The sequence below is a fragment of the Macrobrachium nipponense genome, chromosome 44 (genome assembly GCF_015104395.2).
Source record: "Macrobrachium nipponense isolate FS-2020 chromosome 44, ASM1510439v2, whole genome shotgun sequence".
In the NCBI taxonomy this organism is placed as follows: Eukaryota; Metazoa; Arthropoda; class Malacostraca; order Decapoda; family Palaemonidae; genus Macrobrachium; species Macrobrachium nipponense.
The window spans coordinates 48847895-48858462 of NC_087221.1; the positions used below are offsets into that span (position 1 = coordinate 48847895).

Consider the following 10568-nt stretch of genomic DNA (forward strand, 5'->3'; position numbering starts at 1 on the left):
GATACCATAAAGGGGGAAAAGACGAAAAATAATCAATAATAATCGCACAAGCAGAGAGAGAGAGAGAGAAGCAACGCTAGTACCGAAAGCCGTGGTTTATGAACGTTGCCATAAGAACAAGTGGGAAAAGAGATTATTAATAAACATTTTCAACGAGCGCACAAAGAAAAAAGAGAGACGCATCGCTAGTACCGAAAAAGACATAATCTCCAATTGTCTAACTTCCAACGTGAAAAAAGAGAGAAAAAAACGACTGCCTGGATTTCTCGGAACGGTTGAAATTACTCTGGAAGCTCGAGCAAGCCAAGCTAGACCGGTTTTCCTCCTCGCGTATATAAGCCGGCAAATCCCACGGAATCACCACAGTCTTCGCAAAGCATCCAGCAAAACAACTCAGCCAACATGCAGGTGAGATCTTAAGTCTATAATTCTCTCTGAAACGTTCATTAGATTGAATTGAACTTTGCTATTTCATAATTGCAGCCTGTAATAGATTAAGTTCCGGCTAATAAGAAACCTATGTAGATGTAGTCACTGATTGTTCCCGTAGAAAGACAAAAAAACTACCTGTTTATTCACTTCCTTCAATAAACTGTTCCTCCGAGAGGTTCAGTTAATGATCAGCAGTTCGTAGACTCATAGTAAGATCGCCTAGTAGTTCATTTATACATTAAATGTACTGACTGCATGCGGTTTGTAACTTGACTAAAGTGTAAGTACTTAAAATGTGTTCTTGATTCCAGGGTCTCCTGATTTGCTCCTTGGCCATCGTCGGCGTCGTGGTAGCTCTCCCTAGCGGGCCAGGCGTTGCTCCTCCTGCAACCTGCAGGTACTGGTGTCGTACCCCCGCCCCTGCGAATCAAGTTTATTGCTGCGAAGACATCAGTGAGCCAGAGGGACCCGTTGGAGTGAAGATTGGAAGCTGCCCCAGAGTTCGACCTGCCTGTCCCCCCGTCAGGAGTGGTGGGCCACCATCCCCCTGCTCCAACGACTTCAAGTGCTTTGGAGCTGACAAGTGCTGCTATGACGTTTGTCTAGAAGAACACGTCTGCAAGCCACAAAGCTTTTTCAACCAAGGATTTCTATACTAATGCAAATGCCAAAGCTTTTTGGGCTGAGGTGTTGGGGGTGGAAATAACGTAAAAATATGTCTGGAGCAACAGATCTGTGAGCCCCAAATAAATTATATTCGAGGAAATTTGAACGTCAGGGATTCATCGTGGTTTTACTAAATACGTGTGTTGATAATGTTTATGTTATTGTGCTCTGATGATATGTTCCATCGTTATTTTGTTTTGTTTAGTCATTTCTACAAAATCTCTATTTTGACACTTTTTTAAAAATAAATGTTAATATACAAATTTCTTTCACTGACTCCCAAGAATAATATATCAATTATGATTTAAGGTGATAACATCAGGAAGTTAGCAAAAGTCTGGTTAACCTAGCCTCTTATTACAAAGTTGCGTTTGGACGAGTTTGTCTTGTGTTCTTACATTTAAAAATTGTTGTTCAATTTATACCGTGTCAGACAGTAGGCGTGGCTGACTAGACTACAGACCGTCTTATAGACTACTTGTGGGCTGGAATTGTTCTCAAAAATACTTTCTAGTTCGTTCAGCCAATTTCAAAATTAGGCCAATGCCCGACAATCTAGCTTCCAAAGACAACCTGTACTAGCGATCTTTTTAATGAATAGTAACGAAGAGAAAAATACTATATCTTAAGAGCCAGTAATCACGCTGTCTGTTCGAATCCTAGACTCACGAAACTGGACGCCATCCTTCTCAGACTACGCAATCTAACTTAAACAAATGAAGTGTTGCCACTTGTCTGGCTGCTGCTTGGAAAACTAGGAACCTTAGATCGAAGGCGCCGTAAGGGGGTTAGTGCCCTCAGTGGGAAACATCACTTCAGGTTATTTGCAGCGTTCCATTTACTGTAGCTCCTTTCATATTCTCTTTCATACTTTCCACTCTCCTAACAATTGATTCATAGCCCAACTGCTTTGAGGTTTTCTCCTGTTACACCTTTCAATCCTTCTCACTGCCAATTTCCATTTCAGTATCAAATGACCTCATATGTCCCAGTGCTTGGCCTCTGGCCTAAATTCTTTATTCAGTCCAATCAGATCGAAGGTAAATGAAATGGTCACCCAAAAAGGATAATATTGAACATTAGGTGATGTTAATTAGACCTGATTTGAATTTTTGGCAGTAGTCTTCAATTCCCCGAGATAGGAGGACTGACATTTTTTTTTTTTTTTAACGAAACGTCGTATTGGTCATTCATTCCCGACTGACACTCGGATTTTCATTCTGGATGGAAGCGATGCTCAAGTCTCAGCTCGCTGTGGCAGTCTGTTGACAGTTGAGCACATTCTGGTGCCTTGACCTGCCACCTCGGTGGCCGCAAGTTCGATTCTCGGGCATTCCATTGAGGAGATTGAGGTGTGTATTTCTGGTGATAGAAGTTCACACTCGACGTGGTTCGGAAGTCACGTAAAGCCGTTGGTTTCGTTGCAGAATAACTACTGGTTTCGTACAAGGTAAAAATACCATACAAACAAATACGAGCGTTCGCACTTTTAGTTTTATTTGTATTCAAGAAGACAAATGTTTATCATAATGAATATGGTGTTTACGTTGTCAGTCATTCCCTGTAGATTATCATCACCTCCATTTACATTTCATTAATCTTTTCAAGTTATTAATTTTATTTCACTACGGCGCTGAATGACGAGAATAGGTCCCAGTGTACTTATGGGCTTGTCCCTGAATTTCGTAATCCATCCATCCATGATTCTTATGATAAAAAATTTATTTTCCTAAACACAAATAATAGTATAAGTGCATACGCTTGTATGGATTACGTAAATGGTAGAATTAGACCTTAGTTTTATATATAAGCATATATATATATATATATATATATATATATATATATATATATATATATATATATATATATATATATATATGTATAACACTGATACGCTGATTACCGATATGGGGGCCATTTTTACCCTGGGATTACATTTCAGTCCATACGATAACAATGTATGCATTTTGCCGATATGCATTTAGCTAAACTGCAACAGCAACAGATTTTTAAATACTCTTGAGCATTTGACGTTAACAAAATGTTGAGCGGTTTGTTTATGCTGCGTAGTTTGACATGTTGCCACCAGGGCGGCGCTGCATGCAAGTGGGGCCATTGATATTGAATGTGTTTGGCTTCTCCTGCGATATTTTTCGTTCGTTATCTTGGGCACCTTATAATTGCGGAAATAGGGACAGGGATTTTTTCAAACGAAAATGAGATGAATTTTATAAGGTAAGCAAAACACAGTATTAGAGTTAAATATGTCTTGCTTGCAGTAGCATTTAGATACGCTTTCTCTGTTAACATTTGTCGCATTTTCAGCATATTATTGTGACATAAATGCTGTGGCGATTTCAATTCAAAATCTGAACGCCATTAATATTCCACATACCCCATAATATACCATGATGCATTTGGACTTCTTTGCAATAGGTAGGTCTGTATGATATTGTCTAAGTTATCCCTCCTTTCAAGACATGTCAACGTTAGAGTTAACAAACTACATATTGTCAAACTTGGTTTCTCAACGAAATTCCGAAACTTGGTGAAGGATTGCAAGACAATACAAATAAACCATCGAAAACAACTTCTATTATTCGATTCCAAGTTAAAAATGGTTAAATTTTTTATGTGTAACAAATACTGATTGAAGCTCTGCCTTTTTTGTGGCATTATGCCTCATAGATTGACAAGAGCAAGACAATGAAACTGGTAACCTATGGAACGCTTAAGCCCTCAACTGGTTTGGTACTTTTTGGGGAAGCCTTTTTTGGCGCCTGTCCATTTAGCGACGGACGTTTTGCCGCCAAGAGTAATTGATCGCATGAATTTTTCCAGAGTACGGTGACAAATCAGCTAGTGCGCAATGGGCAGTGCCAAATCGCCCGCGCTCAAATGTTATGACTATACCCATTGATGTAGCAGGCACTTTTATTGCTTTGTGTTTCTTTTAAGAACACATATTCTATATATGTCACAAGAAATAAACTGAAATGACTGCTAACCTTTCCTGTTGTTGCAGGTTGTTTACAGAACGGTTCTTAGTGACTGAGATATATACCTAAAGGGTGAAAACTCTTTACTTTAGCCATACCAGACCTGAGAAATAGTGTGTAATGGACCTGGAATTCCAATATGGCCGTCCGAAGTCACACGCTTATGAAGAATGATAAACAGAAGAAGAAACCAGAGACATCACCTTACAGACCTTACATCTTGTTCGGGTTGCCCCAGGTCCCTCAGTGTGAGGCACCTCTAATGTCTACCAGAGAGTTGCCAGTGCATCTTCTGGTATATTTTGCATCTTCCAATCTTGGATGGTCTGGGATGTAGCTTACATATTTGTCGAGCTTATTCTTAAACACATCTACGCTCACTCTTGATACTATATTCCTCAGATGAGCTGGCAGCGCTACTGAATAGACACTGCATTACGACATGACAACACAAAAGAAAATCCCGAAGAGGCTCTACCCAGATCTGCACAATGATGGGAAAGAGGAAAAAATAGACAAGAAAGACAAAGTCTGCAACCTTTTGAAAAGAGGGAATTGCAGATTCGGAGAAAGATGTTACTACAAACATCCTAAGGTATGTCACAACTATGAAATCTATGGTAAATGTGCATACCTAGACGGCTATGAGGATGATTGCAGAGATCTACATCTAAAAATATGCAAAAACCTAAAAGAAGGAAAAGGATGTAAGTTCAACAAAAAATGTCAATATATGCACCCTGTAGCCATGAATCAAAATCAAATAAATAATCAATCAAATAATAAAATCCAAAATAAGAAAGAAACAAATAAAGAGAGGAACAAAGAATATCAGGTGAAAGAAAAAAGCAAGCCATCACCACGATATGGAGTGTCAGCAAAATATTTCCAATCATCAGCTCCAAGATACAACTCAAGAGATAAGAACTGTATTTATGATGCAAGAGGATATTGCAGATACGGAGAAAATTGCAGATTCAGACACAAAATGAATAATTATGATGAAGGAAGATCAAATATTATGGAAAAGTTGGATTCTTTAATGTCAGAATTTCTGGAAATGAAGGAAAGAACAACTTACCAGAACAGGAAAGAGACATGGGAAAATCCTTATTATTACCCATATTAAATGAAGGAGAAAACACGCAAACCATCATAGTGATGAATGCGCAGGGTTTAGTTACGAGTAACTCAAAAAGAAAAATAGAGTACTTAGAAGAACTAACCCAAATTGAAAAAAAAATAGATATAATGAATATAAGTGAAACCTGGTATTCCCAAGAGACTGGGAATGACGATCAAATAAAAGGGTTCCAAAGTTATACATCAGATAGAAAAAAAAGGAATCAAGGGGGAACTGCAATATATGGGAAAGACAAAAAATAAGGAAAAATATATGAGAAATATAGTAACTCAGAATGTGAATTAATAGCGGTAGAATTTGAATCTGAAAAATTAATGAACATAGTAATCTATAGACCCCCTAATACTAAAGAGTTTGACATAATAATAGAAAAATTGGACGATATATGTAGAAATCACAAGGACTGGACTATTCTCCTATCCAGAGACTTTAACTTTCCTTTCGTAGACTGAAAGAACAAAAAGGAGATTGTGGTTGTATTTATACATATAAAAAAGAGAGTAATAGTAGTGCAGAAGATAAGCGGCAATTCGAAAAGCTATTAGATATGCTACTAGAATACAACATTCAACAAATAAATCACCTGCCAACAAGAAAGGAAAATACTTTAGACCTAGTATTTGTGAACGAGGGGAATTATGTTAAAGAAATAATAGTTTATAATGCGAGTATTTCAGACCATAATGTCATAGAATTAACAGTCCATTCCAAAGCAAGTGAAAACAGAGATAAGCAAGAAATGAAAAAGTGGGAAGGACATGGAAAATATAACTTCTACAGTAAAAATGTAAAATGGTCAGAAATAAATGAAGAATTAAACAAAGATTGGGATAACATTTTCGTAAGTGATGATATTAGGGTAAATAAGGAGATACTAAATAAAATACCAGAGAAAACAGTGGATAAATATATACCGAAGAAGAAAAGTAAACATCAGTCATGCATACCAAGAGACAGAAGGATCTTGTTCCAGAAAATCAGAAAGTGGAAAAAAGGTCTTGCAAAAGAAAAAAATGCATGGAAAGTTATAGAACTAAAAAGTAAGATAGAAAATGTAGAACAAAAGATTATACAATCAAAAGAAAATGAAAAATGGGACTTGGATGAAAAAATCCTAGTAAATATCAAGCAAAACCCCAAACTATTATACTCGTACGCAAAAAAAAGATGAATAAAAGAAGAATAGAAATAGGCCCTCTAAGAATTGAAGAGAGATTAACGAATGAAAAAAAGGAAATATGCAACATATTGGCAGAACAATATAAGAGAGAATTCACCCCTAGAATTGATAATGAAGCTAATGATATAGAAGGGACAAAAATAGTGAATATTTAGCTGACATAGATATTAATGAAGCTGATATTGTGCAGGCTATTAATGAAATTAAAAATGGAGTTGCTACAGGGCCTGATGGTGTCCCTGCTATTTTGTTAAAGAAAGTAGTTCATTCTAACGCAAAGCCACTTGCAATATTATTAAGACAAAGTGTAGATACAGGCAAGATTTATGATGAGCACAAATTAGCATATATTACCCCTACTTTCAAAAGTGGATCAAGACTAGAGGCAAGTAATTATAGGCCTGCGAGTCTAACATCACATATTATGAAAGGGTAATGAAGAAAAATATTATGAAACATTTAATAAAAAATAATTTGTTTAATAGAGGACAACATGGTTTCGTACCCGGAAAAAGTACACAAACCCAACTGGTTGTCCACCGTGAGAACATATACAAAAATATGAAAAGCGGAAATGAAACTGATGTGGTTTATCTAGACTTTGCAAAAGCTTTTGACAAGGCAGACCATAATATATTAGCGAAGAAAATTAGAAAACATAATAGTGGATAAAGTAGGAAGATGGGTAAAAGAATTATTACACAACAGAAAAGAGATAGTTATTGCAAACGATGAGAAATCGGATGAAGCTAAGGTAATATCCGGTGTGCCACAAGGTATGGTGTTAGCTGCATTACTGTTTGCTATTATGATTGCAGACATAGACAGTAATGTTAAGGACTCGGTAGCGCGTTCTTATCTTCATCACAAGTAATTTCTCTGCTTATTCTTGCGTCATCAGCGAAACTACTTACTACCGAGTCCTTAACATTACTGTCTATGTCTGCAATCATAATAACAAACAGTAATGCAGCTAACACCGTACCTTGTGGCACACCGGATATTACCTTAGCCTCATCCGATTCCTCATCGTTTGCAATAACTATCTGTTTTCTGTTGTGTAAAAATTCTTTTAACCATCTTCCTACTTTATCCACTATATTATGTTTTCTAATTTTCTTCACTAATATATTATGGTCTACCTTGTCAAAAGCATTCCTTGTGATTTTTACATATATCATCCAATTTTTCTATTATTATGTCAAAACTCTTTAGTATTAGGGGGTCTATATATTACTATGTTCATTAATTTTTCAGATTCAAATTCTACCGCTATTAATTCACATTCTGAGTTACTATATTTCTCATATATATTTCCTTGTTTTTTGTCTTTCCCATATATTGCGGTTCCCCCTTGATTCCTATTTTTTCTATCTGACCTATGTGGAATAATGGATATTTTACTATGCAATTGCTGTACGATTCATTTCCATGTATTTAATAAAATCACCTATTGTGAACGCATCCGCATGTGTCGCCCTGTATCATGAACCCCGCACATGCGCATGACTATTCTTCTTGCTTCTCTTGGCGCGAGCTGGACGCCCTGCAGAGCCTCTGTACATATTTACCTTTTGCTGCTTGGAATAAAGAAATCTACGACACAGGATATTATTTTTCCCATCCTCCAATCTTTCGTCTTCTAATGCAAGACATCCCCACCTATCACCAACCTATAAGTTTGGAACCCTTTTATTTGATCGTCATTCCCAGTCTCTTGGGAATACCAGGTTTCACTTATATTCATTATATCTATTTTCTTTTCAATTTGGGTTAGTTCTTCTAAGTATTCTATTTTTCTTTTTGAGTTACTCGTAACTAAACCCTGCGCATTCATCACTATGATGGTTTGCGTGTTTTCTCCTTCATTTAATATGGGTAATAATAAGGATTTTCCCATGTCTCTTTCCTGTTCTGGTATGTTGTTCTTTTCTTCATTTCCAGAAATTCTGACATTAAAGAATCCAACTTTTCCATAATATTTGATCTTCCTTCATCATAATTATTCATTTTGTGTCTGAATCTGCAATTTTCTCCGTATTTGCAATATCCTCTTGCATCATAAATACAGTTCTTATCTCTTGAGTTGTATCTTGGAGCTGATGATTGGAAATATTGTGCTGACATTCCATATCGTGGTGATGGCTTGCTTTTTTCTTTCACCTGATATTCTTTGTTCCTCTCTTTATTTGTTTCTTTCTTATTTTGGATTTTATTATTTGATTGATTATTTATTTGATTTTGATTCATGGCTACAGGGTGCATATATTGACATTTTTTGTTGAACTTACATCCTTTTCCTTCTTTTAGGTTTTTGCATATTTTTGGATGTAGATCTCTGCAATCATCCTCATAGCCGTCTAGGTATGCACATTTACCATAGATTTCATAGTTGTGACATACCTTAGGATGTTTGTAGTAACATCTTTCTCCGAATCTGCAATTCCCTCTTTTCAAAAGGTTGCAGACTTTGTCTTTCTTGTCTATTTTTTCCTCTTTCCCATCATTGTGCAGATCTGGGTAGAGCATCTTCGGTATTTTCTTTTGTATTGTCATGTCGTAATGCAGCGTCTATTCAGTAGCGCTGCCAGCTCATCTGAGGAATATAACAGGAGTGAGCGTAGATGCGTTTAGGAATAAGCTCGACAAATATCTAAGCTGCATCCCAGACCATCCAAGATTGGAAGATGCAAAATATACCAGAAGATGCACTGGCAACTATCTGGTAGACATTAGAGGTGCCTCACACTGAGGGACCTGGGGCAACCCGAACAAGATGTAAGGTCTGTAAGGTGATGTCTGGTTTCTTCTTCTGTTTATCATTCTTCATAAGCGTGTGACTTCGGACGGCCATATTGGAACTCCAGGTCCATTACACACTATTTCTCAGGTCTGGTATGGCTAAAGTAAAGAGTTTTCACCCTTTAGGTATATATCTCAGTCACTAAGAACCGTTCTGTAAACAACCTGCAACAACAGGAAAGGTTAGCAGTCATTTCAGTTTATTTCTTGTGACATATATAGAATATGTGTTCTTAAAAGAAACACAAAGCAATAAAAGTGCCTGCTACATCAATGGGTATAGTCATAACATTTGAGCGCGAGCGATTTGGCACTGCTCATTGCGCACTAGCTGATTTGTCACCGTACTCTGGAAAAATTCATGCGATCAATTACTCTTGGCGGCAAAACGTCCGTCGCTAAATGGACAGGCGCCAAAAAAGGCTTCCCCAAAAAGTACCAAACCAGTTGAGGGCTTAAGCGTTCCATAGGTTACCAGTTTCATTGTCTTGCTCTTGTCAATCTATGAGGCATAATGCCACAAAAAAGGCAGAGCTTCAATCAGTATTTGTTACACATAAAAAATTTAACCATTTTTAACTTGGAATCGAATAATAGAAGTTGTTTTCGATGGTTTATTTGTATTGTCTTGCAATCCTTCACCAAGTTTCGGAATTTCGTTGAGAAACCAAGTTTGACAATATGTAGTTTGTTAACTCTAACGTTGACATGTCTTGAAAGGAGGGATAACTTAGACAATATCATACAGACCTACCTATTGCAAAGAAGTCCAAATGCATCATGGTATATTATGGGGTATGTGGAATATTAATGGCGTTCAGATTTTGAATTGAAATCGCCACAGCATTTATGTCACAATAATATGCTGAAAATGCGACAAATGTTAACAGAGAAAGCGTATCTAAATGCTACTGCAAGCAAGACATATTTAACTCAAATACTGTGTTTTGCTTACCTAATAAAATTCATCTCATTTTCGTTTGAAAAATCCCTGTCCCTATTTCCGCAATTATAAGGTGCCCAAGATAACGAACGAAAAATATCGCAGGAGAAGCCAAACACATTCAACATCAATGGCCCCACTTGCATGCAGCACCGCCCTGGTGGCAACACGTCAAACTACGCAGCATAAACAAGCCGCTTAACATTTTGTTAACGTCAAATGCTCAAGAGTATTTAAAAATCTGTTGCTGTTGTAGTTTAGCTAAATGCATATCAGCAAAATGCATACATTGCTATTGTGGACTGAAATGGAATCCCAGGGTAATTTTTACCCTGGCCCCCATAACGGTAATCAGTGTTATACATATATATACATATATACAATACATATAGATATATA

General features: G+C 36.9%; 1 protein-coding gene across 1 annotated transcript; it reads left to right on the forward strand.

Annotated features, from left to right (window-relative positions):
• Positions 1–252: 252 nt before the first annotated feature.
• On the forward strand, positions 253–1361 carry LOC135204328 (uncharacterized). Its single transcript, XM_064234511.1, has 2 exons — positions 253–408; positions 744–1361. Exons 1-2 carry the CDS (start codon positions 403–405, stop codon positions 1089–1091), a joined length of 354 nt encoding a protein of 117 aa, XP_064090581.1. The 5' UTR covers positions 253–402; the 3' UTR covers positions 1092–1361.
• The last annotated feature ends 9207 nt before the right edge of the window (positions 1362–10568 follow it).